Source organism: Pelodiscus sinensis, chromosome 6 (assembly GCF_049634645.1).
Source record: "Pelodiscus sinensis isolate JC-2024 chromosome 6, ASM4963464v1, whole genome shotgun sequence".
In the NCBI taxonomy this organism is placed as follows: domain Eukaryota; kingdom Metazoa; phylum Chordata; order Testudines; family Trionychidae; genus Pelodiscus; species Pelodiscus sinensis.
The window spans coordinates 63,544,282-63,570,147 of NC_134716.1; the positions used below are offsets into that span (position 1 = coordinate 63,544,282).

Consider the following 25,866-nt stretch of genomic DNA (forward strand, 5'->3'; position numbering starts at 1 on the left):
TCTTTTCCTTCACAAAGTTTCCCCATTTATGAAGCATGTCAGGATGGAAAAACATGGACCGAATCTAGGAAACAGACAGGGATAAGCGGAGGGACACAATTACGTGGTTCATCACCAGTTTCATGTAGTTTGCTCCGCAGGTAGTAACCTGGGGCAAGTGAGGTTCTACCACCTTCCCTGCCCTCAAGCCTTGCCTTGCTGGTTGAGGGAAAGCATGAACCCCACACACACAACAGAGCATGTTTTTCCTATGTCTGCTATACTCATTTGAAGAATAAAAAGGCTTAAAAAAAAAGACTTAGTCATAAGTGACTAATCAGGCAATACTAACATAACAGTATACAGTGGCTGTGATTAGTATTGCTTCCTAAATTCAGGCCGAAACAAGCTTGTATATTCAAAGCTACACCAAATTCTGTGAGCTGAGGAAATACTTGATTTTTAGAGCCAGACTTACTAATAAAACAAATGTATAATATACAACATATTCCTAAGTAAATATCAGCCGAGTAAAGATTGATGGGTCCAAATCAAAATTCTGCATCTGAGCACCCTAAACTTTAGTAAACTTAGGACAAGACCCCAAATCTGCAACTGTCCCCTCTTCACTACAGTGCATTAAACCAAGGTAATAGATCCTAAAAACCTCCAAAACTGCAGAAAAAAATGAACATTTCCCTTAACTGTTGTTCTGCAAGATGTGTTGTTTATGCAGCTGGAACAATTGCGGAAGATTTTTTCCTCAATGGTATTCATGAGGTCAGCTCTCGTACCCCCTGGTGCTGCACTCTCATGCATAAAGTGATCCAGGATGAAATTCTCTGTGATGAAACTGGCAGGCCATTCATCCTGTCTGTTGCAAATATTGATCCAAAGAGCTGGTTGGATATATGGAATGGCTTGGTTGTCTTCAAATAGAAGGCGAAAGTACATCTAACATCCAGCTTATGGCAACAATGCTCCATTTTCTTATGCAGCTTTGAGAAGCAAACAGGCCAGAAAATAACCTGATTTCTATGATTCTGAAGACTAAAGGTGTATGTACACTGCAGCATTATTCTGGAATAACAACTGTTATTCCAGAAAAATAATACTAGAGTCTACACAACAATTACGTTATTTCAAAAGAAAATTAAAATAATGGAGGGCTTTTTCCAATGTTGGCAAACCTCATTCCATGAGGAATAATGCCTCTTGTGAAAAAGCTCTTTCAGAAGAGGGGTGTGTGTGGATGCTCCAATGCTGCTATGTCTAAATAGCTCCTCACCAGGGCCATTCTAACCGTGTGTCTAGACTACATTCCTCTTTCAACAGAGGGATGTAAATTAGACACTTCGAAATTGCAAATGAAGCCGGGATTTGAATTTCTTGTGCTTCATTTGCATAATCGTGCCATGGTGCTCTTTTGAAACCTCAGGTTTACAGGATCTTTCGAAAAAGACTTCTATTTTCGAAAGAACTGCGTCTAGACTGCGGTTTCAATTTTAAAATAGCGCTGATGTGAGGGGCTAGACAGACTGCAGTTGGTCACAGTGGCAGGCACAAAGCTGCAGTCTGTTGATACACCTAGAAAGGGAGTGAGAGACCAGTGTAGTGGGCACTGCTGGAGGGCAGTGTCCTGAATACGACACTGTGGTCCTGGTAGTGATGTGTCCTGAGCATTAGTGTGGAGCAATGATGGGTGAGACACTCGTCAGAAGGAGGTGCCTTGTTCAGGGCAGAACTATTTCTCACTGTGACCAGAAACAGGCAACTTGGCAGCAAGTTGCAGCCCTGTTACAAATACTAGAAGTACTAAGTGATGAAGAACCACTCCAGACTGAGGGAGGAGAGAGGTTTTACAATCAAAACGGGAGGAGCCAGGAGGATCTGGTATGGCAATTGATAGACAGTCCCTTCAAAAGTTTTACTTAGGGTCTATTAGATATCTATAAAAGCCCAGTAGCAAGTCTCAGGTGGAAGACACTTGTGCTTGTAGCTCCTGCTTCATTTTTAAATAGGTCTGGATGAGGTGGCAGAGTCAAGAAGCAGTGTGGTTGCTGAGGTCTGAATGCTTCCTCAGACCCCAGCAGAGGCCCAAGGATCTGAGGGTAGCCCTGGAATCTCTCAGACCATGGAGTTTTGTATACATCTGCTCAGAGAGAGAAGTTCCCACAAATGGAAGATGTTGAATGGGTTGCTGAACCTCCAGGGGAAGCGCCCAAAGATTGGAGATAGGAGTACCTTCTCACGACCACCGCTAATGCTTTTTTATTGGCCATGTTCACTGCAACGAAGGCCTCCTACAGAGAGGTCCTGGCTACGGTCTTCCTTTCCTCCATCAGAATGGAGAACTTTTGCCTGGGTTCCTGGGGAAATGAATCCTTAAATTTTGCCATGGAGTTTCAGACATTAGTCATCCCCCTCCCTCCAAACAAGACCTGTTGGATGGAGATGCACATCATTAACCCACCAGCAGAATAAATCTTTTTACCAAACAGATCCATCTTCTTTGAATCTTTTGGCTTGGGGAAGAGGGGAAAATTGCAACTGGAAACACTCTTGCCTGTTTCTTTCACTAGCCACTGTGACTACCAGAGACATGGGAAGGGGGTGAGAATATAGTTCATACATCTTGGCAGCAACAAAGTATTTCTCTGCTTTTTTTGAAGTGAGGGACAGAGGATGGAGTCTGCCATGGTGACCCAACTAATCCACAATGGCCTTTTTAGGGATAGGCCCACCTTTGATGGGGTCATTGTGGCTGTGTATGAACTCTTTAAGCACCTCCATTTCTAGCCCCAGATTAGAAGCTACCCTTTTCAGTAGCTCCTGGTGACCTCTGAACTAGTCCCATGATGCTAATTCACTGGGTCTTGACACAGCTTTGCCTAGAAAGGAGGTGGAGGCGGCCTGCATTGGTAGGGAACATTTCTCCTCTTCTTGTGAATTGACTATATTGCACAGACCTAAGTTTTAAACATTGGTTCTGGGCTCAGTAGCAGAGTCTGAGTTAGGTGCCTGATGGTGGGCAGAGGAGCCCATCTCTTGGACACCACTGAGTTCGAACACCTGAAAGGCAATTTTGATAGAGCAGGGGAACCCTATATATTCCAAAATAACCACTGGACCTACATAAGCTATTGTCCTCTGGGCCAGTTGCTGAGAGAATGGAAGGAAGTGGAAAGAACTACTTGCACCAAGAGCCAGTGGAATATATGTTACATACTGTAATAGCACCTTGACTGGGTGCCAGACTCTACCTCTGATTCTGAGGACTAGTGAGCTTGGCAAGACCATGAGGTATGGTATCCCTCACTTATGCTGGCTGGTGTTAAGACTCTAGGGATCAGTGCCAGAGCAAAGTAGTCTTCACCAATATTAGCAGGGCCAGGTACCCTTTGGTTGGTACTGGAGGATCTAGTGATGAATAGGAGCTCATGGTAACATGCTCCTGGTTACTCAATGATCTTGCAAGTGCAATAAGTTGCCCCCACCTGGAGTTTAGCTATACTGGGAGAGAGAGATCACTCCCTAGCCTCTGGTACCCCAATCTCCTCCTGGTGTCACTTGGATAGCAATGCCACTTGGATAGCTGATGTGGAAGAATAGCTCAACATAGCTCTCACTCCACTTGTCCTTCAGAATTCTGGGAAGCATCCCCTCTCAGGCCATTGCGCCTTTTGTCTCTTGGTACCAGTGGAAGGGAATGATACTGACAAACCCATGCTGCTGGAGGAGCATCCTACACCAAAGGTACTTGGTACCAAGTCCAACCAATTTGACTCAGATGCCCATGTGAATGCTCCTTCCATCAGTATGGCCATTAGTCTATCCTCCCTACCCTTTTATGTCTGAAGCTTGAACTCACAGCAGATCTGGCAATGCATTCGCATAGAACCTTAGCCTCCAGACATTTCAGAGAGCTGTAATATGCCCTGCTCACGAGCCCAGGACTGCTGTAGGAAGTACAGTGTTTTAAGCCCAGAGACTAGGACATGCCAAAGCTAAAAGGCGACGAAGTGGGGTTAACTATATACACCAGTACTACAGGAAATGAACTTGCAGACTGATTGCCTTGCTGAAACAAGAGAAGTTGTTCCAGTGACCATTCTGGGTGGTAAAAAGGAAGAGAAAGGGGAGTAGAGCCGGCTGGACCCCTTATATTGATGCATGAACACATGACACCAATGGCTGCTAGATATCACTGAAGGAACAATCTCTAACAGCAGAAGTACAACAGAAGCTAGGAGAATTTTTCAGTGGATAAATTAAAAGTATCCGCAAAAAACAAACCATATTGTCCTAAGCAAAAGTAACAGAATTGGAAAATTCTCAAAACCCAGAATTGGGCCCTCAGTACTGGATATGTATTTCCATTGGCATAGAGATATTAAAAAAATCCTAGGAAATCAAATGGAGCTTTTTAGAGACTGGTTAATATTTGGAAAAATAAAAAGATTCACATACAAGAACAAAGATCAAGTTACACAATGTCACTGTGATAGCTGAATTGTTATATTCTGCTGAAACCTGGCAAATGCTAGAACACCACAATAGGAAACTGAATGCACTCTGTCAGACATCTCTGCAAAATACTTGGTGTCCACTGGAGTTATAAAGTAAGTAAGTGACAATGTGTTACAAAGGACTTGCCAAAAGACCATAAAGGACAAGAAAGCAAGAAAAATAACTGAAGAAGTTTGAGATATATACAACGTGCCCAAAACCACATATTTCTAGACAAGCCCTTGCCTGAATATCATGCAATGGAAGACAGAATTAAGGACAACAAACAACATTAAAAAAGCACTGAGCAAGATGTCTCTGTCATGGAAACAGATTATAATGGAGCAAGAAACATGGCCAGTGGAAATACTGAGCTGCCTCATGTATTACAAGACACATGACCATTTATCATTCAAATCTACTCTAATGCACATAATCCCATCCTCCTTCAGCAACCCTTCTGCCTGTCCTTCCCCTAGCACACAATTACAATTAGAGAAGAAAGTGACATTGGATTTAACCCCCTCTCAACAGGGTACCAGGTCATGTCCCTCCACATCACCATGGACACACATAAAAATACATGACAATTTTATAATTATGTTTAATATATCATGCCTAGTTTTTTCCTTCCTATAGTAATGCAAATAAGACTGCAGAGAAATACTTTTAACTATATTCCACCTCACCCCACATCAAAAGTAGCAATCGTGCAAACCACCGCAAGCTAAAAGAAATTTTTTTTCATGATAGAAAAATAGAAAAGTCAATCTTCCATTTTCAATTCTGGAGACAATTAGAGGTGAATTTTTAAATGAATATCAAAATCATCACTGCATACCTTTTTTTTTTTTTAAATCAAAAGTGGACATTCAAATATCATGTGTCAAAATTTGCTGAAGCAAAGAAAGAAATGAGGGTGATAACAGATGTCTTCTTCTGTGAAAATGAGAAATGATCTTGTTAGGGAAACTATTTTTGAAGCCACGTAGAGTGGTACATTTATAATGTGTATATCAATTTCATGAATCAAACTGTGCCTGAGGTCCTTCAGATGAAGCATGAAAATAAAGATAGCCTGTGGAAAATTTGGTTTTCCTGAAACTTGGTGTGCTTTATGAGAATAGTTCTGAAAAAGGTCTATGACTTTATCTTAAAAGTGCTTGCAAAATAAAGATTTATGAGCAGTAGAAACTGTTGCAGAAGCAGTTCTGCATCATCATCATCAAGCCAATATAGAATACTTGGTAAAACCCAGTAACAGATGTGGGAGCAATAGTGCAGCTTATATATTTTCACTAGAGACAGTCAGACTGCTTTCCCAATTATATTCTGTATGAGCTGCTGTCAACTTCAACTTTTTTTTTCTGATTTAAACTCTAATGGTACACTGGCTGCAAACCCTGACGCAAGGATACTACTATAATATATTAACTATAGTAATGATCACAGACCAACTGTGCAGGTTTCCTGCATGCATTACATCCTCGGCCACATAAAGGTCACTTACACAAAACCTGTTTTCTTTCTGGATTATGTGTATTTCTTCTAATTTAATTTTGGCATCTTACAAAACCTTGAATTTTTGTCTTTCAGTCCAAAGGCAACCAGAAGTCTTAGCAGGACAGACAGACTGGATGACCAAACTGTATTGTTGTTCATGTACAGTAGTAAGAACAAAGAAGCGACTCCATATCATGCTAGTAGTGTGATGCTAGCTGGCAAGGGGTGTTTCCTTATGGTGAGCCAATGTCAGCAGAAACTCCAGATGAAGGTTTTTTTCAGACTTCTTGATCAGAGAACAGTCAGAATGAAATAGGAGGTTCTGACTTCTAGTATATCAAGAGTGTGTACTTATGCAAGTGAAGCCTTCAATACCCCATGACCTTCTATACAAGATTATTAGTTTATTAATTTTCCCTTCTGAAAGGCCACTATTCTCATGCAAATGAAAAATTATGTTAACAATATGTCAAAGGGAAAATAGGATTAACGGGTATGATTTTACATTTAAGTGTCTAATATTCCTTAAATAGAAAAGTAGGAGTCAAATCAGATTATTTGCACAACATCATGTATAATTACATCACTGAAGGATGCTAAGATGTTTTCTTTAACATGCATATTTAAATTTTGTACATTAATGAGTGTCCAGGTATTGCTGGGTTTGAATTCTCAGTAAAGTATGGCAGGATTGAGTAGTGATGTTTTTTAAATGCCCAAGAGCTTCTTCTAGTAATACGCAAGATGATTTTTGGCCACAAAATTTAATGTTTTCTGAGCTTCGGCTTCAAAACATCAAGGTGTTTTTTTGGTTGGATAGATTTCATGCTTTTGACCTAGTATGCTTTTGCACATTTATGAAATTAGAAACAAGTTTCAGAAAACATACTGAATAAGAGAATCTGTTGAAAAATAACTTTCAGGACTCTTTAAAAAAGCTACATTTGCTGAAATAAAGTGATAAAATATATCAAGTTAAAATTTATCATCTCTGTATCAATCAACTGAAGTGTCTGAGAGCACTTCAGTGAAATTACTGATTCTAAATAAACTCATCATATTGACCTGACAATAAAACTACCCATGTTAATATTTTTATATTTTACTTCCCATTTCAATTTGTCCAGAGAAGATGTTCTTATCACTTACCCTCTTGAAGATGTTCTTATCACTCATTACTTTTAGTGAAACTGTTAGAAACCCAAGAGATACACAAAAGTTAAATGAATACACATTCTGTACTTCACTGTTTATTGTGTTTGTCAAATAAATTATTAATAAACTGCATTATTTTGATTTCCTCAGTCATGATATCCCTTACAATGTTCAAAAAGCCTGTGTAAAATAAACAATGAAGTCATACCTTTTAACTTTAATTATGACACATTTATTATGGACCTCTGCTTTTCCGTATGATGGGCCAAATCCTGAAGTCCTAGCTAAGAAAAAGCTACTATTCTCATGAAAAACAATTTTGTGTAAGTATTTCAGGCAATGATCAGGTATATTTCCGTAATTTTCAGATAAACTAATTATCAACACTTCTTTCTTCTTCACCCCTGGTTTGTACAGAGCCCAATCTGGCACACATCTTCTTATCTAAGGAGACCTCTCAGCACACCTATTGGATGACGCTTGATTTAGGCATCTAAATCCAGGATTTTCCATAGCGAATCCCAAGTGAAAATAGGCACCTTTCTTCAGCCCAGAGTTACAAGAATTACATTCTTTGAGTGTGGGGTTTAAGAAACACATCTCATCAGCATTTCTTATTGGCTAACTTAGGTAACTCCCCTTCCGCATGGTAAATTTTGTGAATCCCATTCTTAGGTTCTCTCTCTCCTTAATTTTGCAGGAACCCTGGGTGCCTAACTCAGAAGTGAGGATTCCACTAGGTATGTAGCAGAGTGCCAAAGGTAAGCACTGTAACTTTGAGCCTAAGTCCTCTTCATAGATTTAGCTCTGCCTTAACTCTGAAAATTCCCTTGTTTTGTCAGTTTAGGTCAAAAATATTATTTTATTTAACTCTGTTGTGCTTTAATGGTAATATTAAAATGCATAATATAAATGGAAAACTGACATTTTAAGGTTTATTGAAATCAACATCAAGAAACTTGTTCATTCAGAGATGTCTAGTGCTATAATTTCTAAGTGGCGACATGCTTCTCCATATCTGCAGAATATAACAAATTAGTATTGCTGCCAATTTACAGCTTTATCCTCTTTTTTGTCACTGTCTTAAGGTGTCTATATGTCATGAAGCCTTTCTTTCAATTAAGCTAGGTGTTTGACTCATAGCATTTAATCAGAGGTTCATTTTCTTATGTCTGTATCTGTATACACACAGATTGAACCTCCCAAATTCTGGACTCTCTGGTCCAGCAACATTCATGGTCTGGCAGGGCAACTGACATTGCTGGACCAGAGAGCCCCGAAGGTGGAAGCGGGATCCAACTGGAGAACACAGGGCTGGGGAGCGGTAGCTGGGCCAGACGGTGGGTGGGCAGCCTTGGCCCAGCTGAGAAAACCCTGGCACCAACAGGACCAGGAGGGGGTGAGGAGCCCCACCCTGGCTGAAGAACCCTCGGTATTAGTGGGACCAGGTAGCAAACAGGAAACCCCTTCCCTCTCAACCCCAGCCCGGGAAACCCTGGTGTTAGCTGGGCCAGGTGGCAAACTCACTGCAGCAGCAGGGCCAGGCAGCCTCAGTGCAGGAACTCCCAGCAGGAGCAGGTCTGGTCCCAGCAGTGGGGCCGGTGGCAATTGGGTGGACCCAGCCAGGAACTCCCCAGCATTATCTGGGCCAGGGAACCCAGGGAATCCCCAGTGGCAGTGAGGCTGGCATGGCCAGGCAGCCAGAGAACCCCCAGTGACAAGAGGCCAGTGGTCCCAGCCAGGGAACTTCCTGGCATCATCAGGGCCAGGCAGGGATGTAGAGCCCCAGCCGAAGAACCCAATACTGGTGGCAGTGGGTCTGGGTTGGTCAGGTGGCCCTGGCCAGAGAACCCCCGGCAGCAGCAGGGCCAGACAGCAATAGGGAACTCTCTGCAGCAGCGGGGCAGATGGCTTCTGAGTGGGGCTGTCAGCTGCTGGGGAACTCTGAGGAACCCTAGCGGCAGTGGGGCCAGCAGCAGTGTGAGAGCCCCAGCCTTTGGAGCCCAGAGGTGGGGCAGCCAATAGGAAGCAGTGACCTGCCTTGGTCCAGCAGGACTGCAGGATGCCGTGTGGCCTAAAAGCTGAATACAGTCATGAGCTGTGTCGCATGGCATTAGGCGCAGCACTCGGACTACCTTGCGTGCCTAACTGTCCACTGGTGTGATTGTGTAATAGTGCAGCATGCACTGGCGGCCGGGAGACTGCTAGGAAAGATCTACAGGGCGTGTGCACAGCGGCACTTACACATCTAAGTGGAACTCTCACGGGGACCCTCAAAGAACAATCAGTTTTGACGTAAGGGAGCTATGGCCAAAGTGGAGTTGAGTAGTTCTCCGATGAATTGTATGGATTGAGTCCGTGTGAGTACGGATTTTTTTTCATTTACTAATAGTCCCAACAATTGGAAACACTGTTGTACAAGGTAGGTGCAATGACAAGAGTTGTCCTGGGTTCTTGCCTTGATAAGGAAATTATCATGGTAAGGGTATATAATGATTTATCATGTTTTCTGAGGTGGGCTGAAACTACCGCCATCGTTTTGGGAAAAACCCCTGGTGCTGTGCGAAGTCCAAAAGGTAGGACTGTATATTGTTAGTGTTGCACACCTAAGGTAAATGGAGAAACCGTCTAGAGCAGGGTGAACAGTCACGTGGAAATATACATCCTTTAAGATGAGAGACAAAAAACAATCATCTGGCTCTGGAGAAGGGATGATGGTGGACAATGTCATCATTTTGAACTTTTGTTTCATCACAAAATTGTTAAGAGCTGTAAGCGCCAAAACTGAATGCCATCCTGCAGGTTTTTTTCCAGGGTGAGGAAGTAATGAGAGTGAAACCCAGCCCTTTGGTATTCTAGGGGAACAGTTTCTATGGCGCCCAACTGTAGAAGGTCTTCTATCTTCTATTGTAATATGATCTTGTGAGAGTTGTCTCTCAGGAAGGACAGGGTAGAGAGGGTGGAATGGAGAGAAATGGGATGATGTAAGCCGCTAAGATTGTAACACCCATTCATCAGAGTTTATGTTCTGCTATTAAAAAAAAAAAAAAAAGGTGGAAGATGATGGGTGAATAGTTTGTCAGTGTTTGGAAGCTCTGGAGCAGGTAGGATCATTTTCAGTCTGTTGACAGATGGTTCAAACTTGCTTGTTAGGTTGGGGTAGCTAGTTGGTGGTGCTGTCCTGATTGCATCTACATTGCTGCCTGCCATGATCCTGTTGGTTTGGTGGATGTTCCTGTCTTTGGTATTGGTATGTGTGGGGTGGGTACCTTAGTCTTGGGTACGGTTGGTATCTATAATGCCTCCTCCTTGTTACAGGTGTATGAATCCCAAGGGAGCGAAGCATCACTAGAGAGTTCTTCATGGAGTGGAGGACTTCATAAGTTTTATGTGAGAAGAGATTCTCACCCCAAATGGTCGATCCTCGACAGATGATTGGATTTCGTGAGGGAACGCCAAGGAATTGAACCAAGAGGCTCTTCTCATCATGATTGCAGTTGTTATTGCTCTGGTGGCTGTATCGGCAGCGTCAAGGGCAGCTTGCAAAGCTGTTCTTGATATCATATGGCCTTCCGCAATGACCACCTTGAATTGTTGCAGTTTTGCCTTGGATATGTCATTAAGAAAACAATTACATTTGGTGTCGTTATTGAAATCATATTTACTAAGGAGCGCAGCATAATTGGCTACTCTGAACTATAACATGGATGAAGTGTAAACTTTCCTGCCAAACATGTTGAGTCTCTTACGGTGCCTGATGAGTGTGGAACCATTTTGCTGTTGCTTGTTCATCTGATGGGCAACATCCACCACCAAAGAGTTTGGGGGTGGAGGTGTGAATAGAAATTCTGACCCTTTAGGGGCAACATAGTCTTTTCTACCTTGCTAGTAACATGTTGAGGGAATTGTGGCAGGGGTTTGCCAAACAATTCTGGCAGGTTCAATGATGGCTGAATTGATAGGTAAGACCATTTTTGCAGATGGCGTGGCCTGGAAGATATTGGTAAGCTCAAGCTGTGTGTCCTGCACCTCCTCCATAGCAATGTGACGATCAGATGCTACTCTTTAAAAGAGATCCTGGGAGAAGAAGTCATTCACCATTGTTGGGGGTAGGGGAAACATGACTGCCTGGCCCAGCAGGGAAAATGAATTTGTAAGACTGTGTCTGGATCCAAGTCTCAAAATTGTGGTTCATCGATTCCATTTTGCTCCCTCTGCACGATGGGGGATTGGGGTGGAGGAGAAAGTTCATGTTGAGTATGTTTCTTCTTCAATTGTTTCTTTTTTTGTAGTCATGAGTCCATGGCTCCAATATTGCCACTGTGCTGAATAAGGCATGGATGGCAGCATCCATGGGTATGGAGCCTAGGGGGACATACCCACAGTGATAGGTTGGGTAAAACTGGCATGGGATGAATGTCCTGATGACTCTGTGCCGGGTGATAACTGGGGTGAAAAAGACCCTTGTTTATTATCATCATTGCTAGATAATAAAGTAGGTAATGAGATATGTTTAGGTACCGCTGAGTAAGCTAGCTTGTCTATACCAAGGAACAGAATACTTGATGATACTACTAGGTCCGTCTGATGTAGGCAGCTAGGTATGCGAGTGGACTGTACCATGGGTGTTGGTACCGTTCCCAGTACCGTAACTTGTGCTTTTCCATCCTTGCTGGCATGACAGATGTAGTTGAAGCCCCCTGAGATGACAGGACGGTGCCAATAGGCTGCGCCATCTGTTACTGCGGTGCCGTGTTGAGCGCACTCGGTACCACAAGCTGAAGCACTGCGTTGATCAGCACCATACTCAGTGCCAAGGTCTCTGAGGCAAGCATCAGAGGGCCTGTAGCCTCCATATGTGCGCTGTGGATGGTTCGTTTGGAAGAGGGATGTTACATTTAAATTAACTAATCAAATAGTCGATGGGATTTCCATCAACTATTCGATTAGTCAATGAAGGTGCCTGCCAGGCTCTTGCTACAGTTCTAAAGTGAAAGCCATGCAGGGAGCGCAGTGGGGCTCTTGTACATTTCAAAAGGAAGCCCCACAGTAATAAAAGAGCTGATGTTAGCCAATATCTAACAGATGCAAAAGCTAAAAAAATCATGCATATGTTGATAAAGAATTCTAGGGAGTTGTTTTGTAACATGACCACTATTTCGTCTTTTATTACTGACATCTACCTCTAAAATCATACAAAAATTACAAGGTGCACTCTGACTTATTGCTTAATGATTCTCAAAAAATAAACTGTTTTAGAAGGTGTTTCCTCAAACCAAAAGACATCTCATTCCAATTTAAATAAAATTAATCTGTAAACAACCTGTATTTTATTAACCAGCTTAAACAAACAAATATGAGTTTATGAAAAGATTTGTTTATCTCTTTAAAGACCCTGGAAACATCTTTTGAAATTCACATAACATTTTCTCAATGCATTCTGTATTAAGCTAGCAAAAATCGAAGTCTCTCATTGTTCAGCCTTATTATTAAATCAATATGACTACAACAGCAAGTTAATAGTGGTGATTACAGAACAGTGTCTTTGATGGTTTAAACCAGGGGTGTCCAAACTTTTTTCAAAGCGGGCCAGATTTTATGAAGTGAACATGCGTGAGGGCCGACCATTTTGCCTGACATTCTTTGAACCATTAAAATTAAACGCAATTTAACTATTTTATGCAAAGTTCATTGCAAACGGCATACTTTTCATTTCGTCACATGGATGACAAATCTAAACAGGTGTTAAATCACTCTGCATTTCATATCTGAAGGCCAGATGAAAAAAAAATCCAGGAAGCTGAAATATATGTCAGGAACATTTTAAAGTACATTACATATTATTGGTAATAAAGGTTGTCTGTCAACTTTTAAGTTCAAAAAATATGAACAGGAACATAACACCAAGTATACATGTTGTGTCCAAATATATTTATAACTGATTTAGACCAACTGACATTAACTGAGATTTTACAATGTATTCATCTCAATACATATGGATTCGTTGGGGGCCATAAAAGATAGATATTGCCAAATTACCTGTGGGGCCATATTAAACCGGAACACGGGCCGCAATTGGCCCACGGGCCGGACTTTGGACATGCCTGGTTTAAACAAAGAAGTTGCAAATGAGAAATCAAAAGCTAGTGAAATAGCTGTTCTACTATTTTCAATTATCTATTTTTAAAAATTATAGGGTAAGATTTAATATCTGTATAGTTCTTTAAAATGTGTACATTAACACTCCTGTACTTGCCTAAATTGTTCAAATATAATGTCAATTTTGGCATAAATTGTAATATTCACAAATGGCAATCAATCCCAGTATTAAATATAGTCCCATAAATACTGCATTGTCACATGCAAATTTAAAAACTCTTAAAAAGAAAACTGAATGTAAACATATTTTAATAGCTTGCCACTATACAAAGTTTTAATATTCTTTAAAGTTGTTAGCAACAGTAGTTTTGTACATAAATTCAAATGTAGAGTCTTTATACTCTAGATGCTGTCCCCTTCTTTGCACATTATGTTCACAATTAATCACAAATCTTTAATATATCACTCAATTAAGTAGCAAAGTGATGGCATCCATAAGGCGGCCTCAATAAGAAACCTCCACATTAATGAGGTCTTAAAACACATATCCTTGATAATTTTCTGTGTATATAAATATGGAGGGGAACATGTGCCAGAAATCACAAAGGGAGATGAAGGGACAGGAAGCAACACCTATCTATGTTCATGACAATCTGTCTTGCCACCACTGAAATCCTTTTATAGAAGCTACCAAACTGTGTATGCCCCCAGGAAAAAGTGACCAGCAAGTCTCTGCAGAAGTTCTCTTCTACTACCCAAAGAAAGGGACAGTTATCAAGTCTGCAGTAACTAATGCTGCTTCTCACATCTGCATTGCAAAACATTCCCTGGTAGAGACCTGGATGCCATTGAGGTGAAAAGGAGTACTTAGAAATCTAGCTGCTGCAGGGAAAACTCAGCATAAACACAACTCCTAGGGAAGTTATGAAATTTTCAGCATTGCAGAAATTAAAGAGCGGGTTAGTTAAACAACTTTCAAGAATGAGCTAGATGGTACTTGGTCCTGCCATGAGCGCAGGGGACTAAAGTTGATGAACTCTCAAGGTCCATTCCAGTTCTACAGGTTGAACCTCTAAAATCCGGGACACTCTGGTCTAACAATGTCCATGGTCCATCAAAACCACGGATATTGCTGGACAAGAGAGTCCCAACTGGCCAGGTTCAGGAGCACAGCCACTGCTGTTTTTCAGAGCTGCATCTCTCCCCTTCCATCAAGCCCTTTAACATGCCTTATGACAGTACGCACATGGCCCCTTTCAATCACTATTTAAAAACACTCAGGGATGCAAGACTAGACACACGCCTCCTGCAAGTGGGCCCTATAAGAGGCAGTGTCATAAGGAAAATCTAATTCACTTTTCTCAGCTTCTCTTTTCTTTTCTTTTTTTTTTATTTTTATCTTGATTGACTTACAACTTGATGGAATTTTACTGTCACATGCCTAAATCACAAATATTATTGTATTAGATTATTCATAGTATTACTTAGATTCCTAACTTGCAACTGACTCCTTGCAAGATGGCAGACTACTGAGCCCATACAGAAACCCACCACCAATTGAAGGATCAAAGCTCTTATTCATTAACACTTTCATTGTTGCTGCATAAAGACTTCTAATATTTTCTTTGATACCTAAATGTATTACAGCATCAATATTCATTATATTTATGCCAGAAGATGTACCTGGCATTGCTCAGGTCTTTAACTGAAGTAATTTAAAAAAAAAAAAAAGTGCACATGCTTTATTTCAATTATTGTATTTTTAAAAAATGAAATTAAATGAAGGTTGGAGTGAGGAGGAGCAGAAGGTATGTGGCTTAGGGCAGAGGATTGGCAAGTGTGGGCATGCTCAAGGCGGTGGTGGGGATGAAGAAGTCAAGGCAGGTGGGAGCTACAGGACTTAGGACAGGGGGCTGGGAGGACGTGGAGGGGCTTACAGTCATTGCCCATGGCAGCAACGGTGGTGCTGCTCCCGTGGCAGCTCCTCCCAAGGGGCTGAGGCTGCGCTCCACAGATGATGGCTCCTCCTGAGAGGCAGGGATCCGGGGGTGTGCACTTGTCAGGTGGGGGTGGCAGTCCATGGGCTGGTTCTGGCCTCCAGCTGCTCCCCTGCTCTGCAGCTGGTCTGGGGACTGACGCTTTGGGGGCTACCCCTGTCCTCCAGCACCCCCCATCCTACAGCCTCTTTGGGGGGGACACTTTGGAGGTTGTTCCCCTTCCAGCTCCCTCCCCCCCGCCGGAGCATGCAAGCTGTTGTGGGGGGAGCTAGGCTCTCGGAGCTGTCTCCTCTTCCAGTGGACTCCCCACCATCACAGCATGCAGGGTGTTCGGGATGGGGAGGGTGATGAGAAGCCCCTTGTGGCCTGCACGCTGTCTGGGAAGGAAGAGGTTCCAGTGGCAAACCCTGGCATGCAGTGCTTCCCCCCCCGCACACACACACAGCTTGTATCTGAGGAGGGGGAAAGGCTACAGGGGCTACCCCCTCCTCCAGAGCCTCCCCTACAGCTTGCAGGCTCTCCATGGTGGGGGAGAGAGGCTCTAGGTTTGGGGTCTCCTTACCCAATCTGGTGGTAAGTAAGATGGTAGAACCCCAGCTTTGTTGGCTACACTCTTGGTGCTGCAGCTGCCCCAATGACCTCTCTCAGTATTATGTTCCTCCTCTCTGTGCCCCTCCCTTTCACACCCTTCTGCTCTCTGTGCCCTCCCTTTCCATATTATGGAAAATAGTCCCATTCCCAGCACTTCCCATTTTCCAGGTACAACCAAATTCTGAAATTGGTTTAAGTAAGGGCAAGAGAAAACTGCACATCAAATGTGGTGGTCCTAGCTATTGCAATTTAGGAATAGTTCTTGAACAGACAAACTCACAGATGCACAAACAAATGGACTCTCAGACAGACTCACTCTAAAATACATCTATAGATGGCCATTTCCACAAGCCCAGAAAGTTTTCCACGCCACTGTGAAGTTTTCAATCAATACCAAGCAGGCTAATATCTCACCATCCACATTACCTTTGTACAATTTTTCAATAGTAATCATCAACAGCAAATACATAGTTTAATTCAGTTTATAAAGAAGTATAGTTAACTGATGTCATGACCACAAGGACTCAAACTCTGTTCCTAGAGAACAAAACTCATTTTTTACTTCTAAGTTCCTTAGTGGTATTATTTGTTATACACCAGACCTAGAGCACATCCACAGCTTCACAAAGATCTATTATTATTAGTCTACAAAATCTCTCAGTAAACTTCAAAAGCTCATCAATATGAGGTCAAGGATTTTAGAAAGTTAATACACACTATGTGGTTAAAAAAGCCTTTTCATTATTAAAGCCCTCCAATACGGATTCTCTAAGGTTACTAAGAAGCCTTTTATATACTCCAGTTGTTGCATCAATAACAAACTGAAGAATATGATGTGAAGTTTTCTCAAAACATAAGAAATAAACATAAATGAGATTGTTTTCCTTTTCAAAAAATAATTCAAAAGTTATCTTCTTAATGCCCTTGATCTTTCTAATTTAAATTCTATTATTTCTATGTCATTAGAATTCCTAGCATGTAGTTAGTCTACATAAAAATGGATGGGGGGCAAGTCTTCTATGGCACAAATAAAATTGTTCCCTTCAAGGACAATGTAACATAAGGCGAAGACTAATTCAGCAAATATGGCAGAGAAGGATAAACATTTGTGAAAAAAATAGTAAGAACAAAATATAAAGCATAATTCTTTTTTGTTATGCTGTCTCTGGTATTCAACTTTCACTTCTAAATGGGTTATTACAGGGACAGCAATTTACATAAAACAGATTAAAGATTACAGAAATGTCAAACTCTGCTTCATTACTCTAAGCAAGAGATGGAAGAAGAATCCTGTCAAGATGTCAAATGAATTTTAAGGAAGCTATTAAATGTACTTTGCAGAGATTGCACAATGCAGAGTACACCATCCAATAGTGTGTACAAGAGTATTCATGTTTCCAAAAATATACATGCTTGAAGCTTCTTCAATGTCCCACCATGGGACAAAACCCAGGTCAGAGCTCTAAAATGACTGAAGAAAAGGGAGAGCACACAAAAAAACCCTGATAACTTATGAATCATAATTGGTTTTAATACTGAGGTAAGGTTTGATTAGAATCAGGGAAGGAAAATACAAGTTATGAAGAGCCAATAAATCTGCAATGATTTTAAGACATTAAAATGATCTGAATACTCATTAACATTTTTGTTCAGCATTTACTAGTGTTGTCTTAGGCTACATCTAGATTGCACTGTTAAATGGGAAAAAGACACGCAATTTGCAGTACACAAATTGAATATTTTTTTCTGATTTACTTTCAAAAGACGCTCTTTTGAAATTTAGCACACCTACACAGTGCCAAATTGCGAAAGAAAGTGCTCTCTCGAGCCATCCCTTATTCCTTGTAGATCAGGGATGGCAAAAGAGCGTGTCAGCTTTTTTGAAATTTTTTCTGAAAAACTGGATGCGTTCCTTGGACGAGGCATTGTATTTCCAGGATACCAGTGATATCCCGAAAAAGCAATGTAGTCTAGACGTAGCCTTACAGTCCTGAAATACATAATTTTGAAGAACTTTAAAAAATGTATTAAAGGTTATCTACTTTCACAAAATTTTATAACTACTGCTGGCTAAAATTTCACTTGCAGCCATACACATCAATGCATCAGAATAAATATAGCACCCTCTTCTATATCAAAAGTACATTAGAGGATCTATTTATCACTGTGACCCTGGCAGACCAGGTACTAGTTCATGCCAAGATTCCCTGGCCTTAAATGAATACTGACAAATACTCCACGGTAATCAGTCTGGCTCACTTGTGCTTTATTATTGTTAAAATAGTTATTAGAATTACAAGAACAGGTTTAGTCTTTATTGATTTATTTTAAGTTGCTGCATGCATTAATCTCATTTATAAAATCTTTAAGATAACATATGAACATTGGTATTGTCAATTTCTGTAACTAAATCACCAGACAAAACAGAGACTAACAAGTGTTACATGCCCATCTGCAATCAAAGGTATCATGTACTGCCCAACTGGGAAAGTCCCTCTACATCAGAGACTACTGTGAGGCATTATTGAGAAGAAAATATTGTTCTGATGCCTCCCGCCCACATGGAGATGATTCACGACAGTGAATTCTTCCCATAAGCTGAGTTTAGAGCTCGGAGCACAAGGAAAGTGAGATTCAAAACACCTATAAAGAAGGTATTGGATGTCTATGCTACTTGACCTCAGAGGGTGGGGGAGGGGAGAAGAGAAAAAGAGGGGGAGGTTTCTAGGCATAAGCAAAGGGATCCCCAGCTGCTTAGGCCTAAAGGACAGAAAGCTTCATAATATAGACACTTCTATCATTCTTTGAAATGTAAGATTTTAATTCATTTATGTATCTATGTGACAAAGCTCTTCCTTAAGCTTAGTGGGTCTTGCACTTCCAGGCAGCTTACTTGCCTCAAAGGTTCACAGCACTTTAGACACCAGCTTGCTGTTTGCTGAGCTACTCTCATCATTGGCCAGCATATGGAAAAGAGGGGAATCAAACTCCCAGTCTCTGTGGCAACTGCAAGTGGTACAGGGTAGGACAAATGCTTATACCAGAGCCAGTCTCTTCCTAGATCTGAAATGAGGAGTTGCGGGGAAGGAAGGGGCGCAGAGCGGGGAAGACGTGGACCTGCCCTCTAGTCCAGGTTCCAACTCAGGGAATCTCTAGAGCAACTTTCTGTAACATTTCTAGTAATATCTGTGTGACAGCTACAAATCCTTGAGCCACTTCCCCCAGCCTTCCCCAGCACCTTCATTACAGGTGGTTTTTCCCTCATGGTATCTGCTTGCACTTTCTTCTCCGAAACGCTCCACCACACTTAACTTTCATCAGCTCCTTCCTCACACACTGAGCTAACAGAAGTGAAGCCTTTTTAAACCAGTCTCAACTGGTCCTTAAATTGGTCTTTTAAATATAACATGACCTAGGTCTGCTATATACATTTAAAGATACCTAAACCACTCAGTCTTCCTTCATAAGAGACATAAAGAGAGTTTTCATATAGAAAAGGAATGAATAACAATGTGCTGTAAGACCAAAAGTTGTGACAAAGAAAGACTCCCAGTACAAACTTAATCTATCCCTTCAAATTCTCTTAGCACACAGGCAAATATAAAAGTACATTCCAGACAGGAGCAAGCACAGAAACACATTTTGCTTTATGACTAGTATGGCCAAAGCTCTAATATTATTATTTAGAAAAGTGATCCTCAGTTATAAATTCTTATGCTTTGTATAAATTTTATACAACTTACAAATGTGTGAAACTTATTTTTCTTCTCACTAAGCACACATGACTACTTCAGACATAAGTTCAGAGTTGAAATGGAAAGGTTTATTTCTTAATTATGAAGGGTTATTGATGTGTGAGATATTGGCTAAGTGGCTATCAAAGACCTAGTTACAGGAAATAGGGAGATGGTTAGCTCTCTCAAACTGTGCTTAATTTGCAATGATAAAGCCTTACCTAGAGTACTGTGTCCTTGTCTTAGAGCCACATTCTAGCCTACACGTAGACAAATTGGAGAAAGTCCAGAGGGGAGCAACAAAAATGATTAAAGGTCTAGAAAACATGACCTATGAGGAAAGATTAGAAAAAATGGTTTGTGTGTGGTCTTTTATTTTTGTTTTTTCATTGGGAGAATATCAAGGGTTGACATTACAGTTTTCAAATACTGTAGGTTGTTACAAAGAGGTGGGTGAAAAATTATTCTAATTAACCTCCAAAGAGAGGAAAAGCCAAGGCCTTACATTGGAACAAGGGTGGTTTAAATTAGACATTAGGATACATTTCCTAACCATCAAGATGATTAGGCATTGTAACAAATTGTCAAGAGATATTGAGGAATCTCCATCACTAAAGTTTTTTAAGAATAGGTTAAAAAAAAATCAGGAATGGTCTAGTTATTATGTAGTCCTGCTGTGAGTGCAGGTGACTGGACTAGGTGACCTCTTGAGGTCCGTTTCCCTTCTACAATTCTACAGCTTCTTATTGCATGTATAGTGCTATATGAGATTGCTTGTTTCCTTCTATTCCACAATGACTAACAAGTGAAGTTTCATTTCAAATTTTGAATGAAACAATGCCACCTTTAAGACTGGAGAAAGAAGGAAATGTTTAAATTTGTTTTGTGAAGTGCATCAGTGTCTTCAAGTTATCAACAGAAATAATTACCATTATAATAGTTCACTTGTATATACTACACAGCTTCATGGAGAAGGAAATCAATCTAACGGTCTGATTTACTGAGCCAGCAAGATTCTACCTTGAAGGTCCAAAAGAGGAAAGAGAAGAATGAAGTATAAGAAAGCTTTGTCAGACTCAGAATGGCATCCTTCCAGAAGGATGAGGGTTCTTGTGATGCAGACCCTTAAGAGTGAGGAGAGAGTATTCATTGGGGTGAATCTTCAGTGCTGTAACAAAAAGATTATAAATAGCTCAGGAAGCTTCAGAATAACAAGCAAGAATGAGATCTCAGGAAAGTGTTTTGGGAGCTAGAGTAATCACATAAGAGACACTGAGGCATTTGCTATCTTCAAGGAGTTAGTGAAGTACTGACTGACAGACTAGTTCTGATTATCTTACTGACTGCTTAACATTTCATTTTTAATTGCAAAGTTTGTGGCTTTAAAGGCTAAATGAAATGCAGCAAAATGTTCTACTTAACACAATAAATAAGGATATATGCATACCTTAACAACAGGATTCAGCAGAACTACACCTGATTTCTTAGTAATGACATTTTTTGTTGTGTAATGATGTTCTATAAGCTGAGGAATGGTTGGAAACCCAGTCCCTTCAAATCGGTACTGATTCTGTAAGGGAGAGAAAAATCAGTTTCAAAACAGGTCCAACGAGGAAATACAAAAGATGTGATTAGCAATTCTTACCTACAAATAACAAGGAACAGATAAATTTAATTTCATAGATTAAATCTTGGCCCCAAATACAGTAACCTTCTGATAATCCAGCACCTTTTAGGACCCCGGGGGTGCCAGATTATCAGATATGACGGACTATCAGAAGAGTGGGCTATGAGGGGGCCTGGGTGGGGTGGAGGGGATACCACCCAAGACCCCTCATAGCCCCCCCTTCTGATAGTCCGGCTCTGCCCCAGGCATCCCCGATTCAGCCACTGCTGGTCAGTTTCAGCAGCGGCTGAATTGGGGACACCTGGAGCAGAGCAGTTGGGATGCTGCTGGGTTGGTCCGGTAGCGCTGCCCTTCATCGCTGCCGGGTTGGTCCCGAGGAGTGGCGCTGTGGGACCAACCCGGCAGCACTCCAGCTGCTATGCCCCTGGCTTCTCCGATTCAGCTGCTGGTCAGTTTCAGCAGCGGCTGAATCGGGGAAGCCAGGCGCAGAGAAGCTCCAACTATCTGGCAGCCAGAGCACTTCCGGGTTCCTGATGGTGCCGGACCATCAGGAGTGCCAGAGCACTGGATGCCGGACCAATGCAGTTTTAGCGTCTCCTGTGGTCCCCCCCCCCCTCCCCACACACCACCACCACCTCTGATTGGCCTTAGAACACATATCCATGTTAGAAAACTTCAGCCCCAAGAATGAATGTTTCAAAATATGATGGCTATGTGAAAAGAGGGATTAAATTCAAACTGCTTCAGAATCTAAGCTATCACAGCAATACTAAGCATAAAAAAATCAAAGGAGTGGGGAAAATATAAATTGCATGTGCATAATTCATTTAAATTAGTGGTAACTTCAGGTATTTAAACATTTATCAAAGGAATTTTCTGCCTTTTAACAGGGAAGAAAAACTGTGGAATAAGTTCACAACTTTTACTAATACCTTTTTTTTTTTTTTTTTAGTTTTGGCACTAAACTCAATATTGGAAAACAGAGATTACCATATTTTTAGCACATTTCATACTGGCCTTTCCATATGAGAAGGATAAAAATTCACATTATAGTACATCTTCTTGTACAGTTTATCTGTAGTAAACAATTACTTCTATTCTGAATGAATTATCCAAAATAATTCTTCAGTTAAATACAAACTGCCTGACAAGAAATAAACATTTAGTTCTATATCAGAGACGTACATCAGCATATTGTATGATAAAGTGTCTCCGTTGTCCATCTGAAAACACAGAAAGGACATATTCACCAGGTTTCCCGTGGCTCTCTCGCACCAAGAAGTCTCCTTGCTGCTTTAACAGCTCCTGGGCTTCTATTCTTGGAATTGCACCATGATACCAATCTTGCTCTGCCAATGGTTTCTCGCTGGTTGATATTACATCAAAAAACTTAAATAAAAAATGAGAGAGAAAAGAAGTTAGGACACTTTAATCCATTTTCTATACTTTGTCTTTACATGAAAAGCATGATAGATGGTGACAAACTTTGACACTTCTCTCTATTACCTGAAGTGATGCATATATTTTCAGAATCCAAGTGAACTGAACATTTTGTTTTATAATTACTAATTCTTAAGAATAGAGGAAAATGTGTATATATGAAAGCTCAGCACAGATCTCTGAACACACAGACAAAAGGCATATCAATAGTACTATCCAGACAATTTCATTTTTACTTTTTAATAAACTTCTCTTGGATGAATTATCCTTCTTGCTCTCACTTAACCTTTGAAATGAACTATTTCCTTATTCACTGAGAAAGGGGTTAAGAATTGACAAGATATTAGGCGTGGCATTTTCAAAAGCACTCACGTTGGTTGAGCTCTGTTTCTTGATTTTGAATATCCTTCTCCTAACAGCCTGAAATCAGGTAGCAGCATTAGGAACCAAGCTTTTCTAGCAGTCTCTCAGGATATGCAGTGTACCTGGCCATTTGATAGCACCATTATCAACCAGGTGATGAGACAATAGTTATTTAGTATTTAGATTGCAATTTCACAGAGCCCCTAGTCCCATTGTATTAGTGAACTTAAAAGCAAATTCTGAGATAAGATACACAAGAATTGTTCATTATTATTTGTCATTGGTTGTAAATAGAGTATGACTTGAGCTTTGAAAAAAATCATATATAGGTATGTATGTACTTAATTACAGGCAGTCCCCGGGTTACATGGATCTGACTTACATCGGATCCCTACTTACAAACGGGGTGAGGCAACCCCAAACTAGCTGCTTCCCCCCAGCAGACCAGGGAGACACAGAGCGGCTTTTCTCAGCAGACACCTCAGCTTGAGAATAAAGGACTGAGGGAAGTGAGGTGTGGGAGAATAAAACTGAGCTCTGGAGAAATGTTTGGCTAGAGTTTCCCCTACAATATGTACCAGTTCCGACTTACATACAAATTCAACTTAAGAACAAACCTACAGTCCCTATCTTGTACGTAACCCGGGGACTGCCTGTAATATGTGCTAGTTTCTGACAATCAGGCCAGATCTACTAGTTAGGACTGACTGTGCAAATCCATGTTGGTGTGCAAGTGTAAGCTGTCCCAATGAAATCATGCAGGTGCTCACTTTTATGAGATAGGCTGTTTGTTTTAAATTAGAAACTCCATTTTGTATAATGTGTGGAATATACACATCTAAACTTGCAAAAGGAAAGCTCTGCCCAGGAAATATGCTTGACACTTCATTGAAAGGCCATGATAGAGAGTCATCTAGAGCATTCATCTCTCAAAATCTCAACTACTGGCCCATGAGCATGGAACAATTTTTCTACACATGGGGCTAGAGGCAGGATAGAGGAAGGGGCCAGTGGAGCATATGGCAAAGAGAGAGCCCCTCCATGTAAGAGGGAGTACTGGTTTGTACAGGGTGAAAACCATCCCCATATGTGAAGAGATGTTGCTGGAGATAGAGGATAGGTAGGGAGGATTCTGTCAGTCTGAAATGCTGCCAAACAAACCTACAGAAAGGACAAAATCAGACAAGGGAAAGGCACAGTCTCAAGAATTTCTGTTGTTCTCAAAGATCTGTAAATCTCAAGTAATCTTACGATTTTCAACTTAAAAGTCCTCTGATAAGCACCTGGACCATTGCCTTCCTGCCATGTTTTCCCAAAAAGGGTTAAACTAGAAGTCCAGAATGCCCACAAGCTAGATGAAATTTTAAGAAAGTGTGTGTAAGTGACTGGGAAGGCTTGCAAGGCTCAGAACCTGATCTTGGGATCTAGGGAGGCTGGAGTCACAGAAAAGCTGCATGTCTCTAATGGTCTGAGCCTGGGAATATGTCCTATATAGACCCAGAGCTAGAAACATTTATTAGACTCTACCCTGAGAGTTTGGAAGGATGTGACACACAGCAATTGGGTCCATTCACAATAGATTGGAAGAAAGCCAGGATGTAACACTTATCACGTGAGTAACAGTGGTACAATCTAGCCTTTCGTGATTAGAGGGTGAATTTCTCACCCAACTTCTTTATAAAGGACCTATTAACAAACAAAGTAAAAGACAGCACTACCTCTCAGAATCATATTTCCTTCCTAATTTTTAATATTTTCATTCAAAATCAGTTAAAAAAATGAGACCAGATTCCTCTACCATTTTTTAAATTAAATAACAAAATATTCTCTTTTGAAATTACCCACACATAAAATAAACTTTCACAATTATTAGGGGGGAAAAAAATCTCATAAAAGGTTAAATTAGTTGAACGTTTGTGAAAGATGCTGGGATTGACAGATTAAAAGACTGCATATTCCCTGAACAGCTGCAGGATACTGTCAAGGCTGCAAAATCTTCCATGTATTACCTCAGTGCTACCCTGGATAGAACTTCCCTACTGGTAAGAAGATTGTACGGTTTTAACAACCATTTCATGGCCTCCCCGCTGAAATGTGTGATAAAAACTGCCATTCGGGATGGACAGTGTAATGATGACACTAGGTCACTAAGAAGAAAACAAACACACTATGCCACACAGTACAGTCTATAGAAGACAAACAAGCAAGTCATCAAGTGGTAACCTTTTTTCACTTCCAACCTGAGTCATGTCTGAACCAACTTCCATGACTATCGCTTCATGTGCTCAGCAGAAAATATCCTAACAGTCCTTTTGACACAGAGAAGATTTAGAAGACAGAAAATAGGAGCTCAGCCTTTTTTTCCCCCCCTTGATTGCTATTTTTTTCCCTAAGAACTTGCATTGTACTTGGATAACATGTGGAAAAACTGTTTAAATGCAGTTAAAAATCTTGGTTGGATAGCCTCACTAAGGAGTTTCACATTTCACATTATGTTTTATTATTAACTGTGGCAATTTTTACTAAGGCCTAATTATCAATTAAGTAATTCTTCACAGAAAAAAAAATTGCAATCTAAACCTCTAAATGATGGCGCTGTGTATGTTATATAAATTATATAACTTCTGAATGAACAAATCTCCTCACTCGTAATAATATTATTGTATACATTTATTCCACACAATAATCATGTAATTAAGCACTATGCTTTAAAGCAGGAGTGGGGTATCACAGTCCTGGGGGTCAGATGCAGTCCCTGGCTTGCTTGGATCTGGCCCCTGAAGCTCAGGCCTCCCCCCCCCCCCAGCATTGGGGAGTCCGCGCCGGTGCTCCAGGCCCCCAACCCTCCTACCCCACCGCAGGGCTGGAA

General features: G+C 41.0%; 1 protein-coding gene across 8 annotated transcripts in view; it reads right to left on the minus strand.

The window, feature by feature from the left end:
- Nucleotides 1–25,866, minus strand: part of FER (FER tyrosine kinase) — a 339,100-nt gene that overhangs the window by 192,349 nt on the left and 120,885 nt on the right. For all 8 annotated transcript variants that reach the window (XM_075932044.1, XM_075932041.1, XM_075932040.1 and 5 more), the window contains 2 exons: nt 22,380–22,583; nt 21,015–21,137 (listed from right to left, as the gene is read on the minus strand). In XM_075932044.1, the coding sequence (XP_075788159.1) occupies nt 21,015–21,137; nt 22,380–22,583 (327 nt within the window). The remainder of the gene's footprint in view (nt 1–21,014; nt 21,138–22,379; nt 22,584–25,866) is intronic.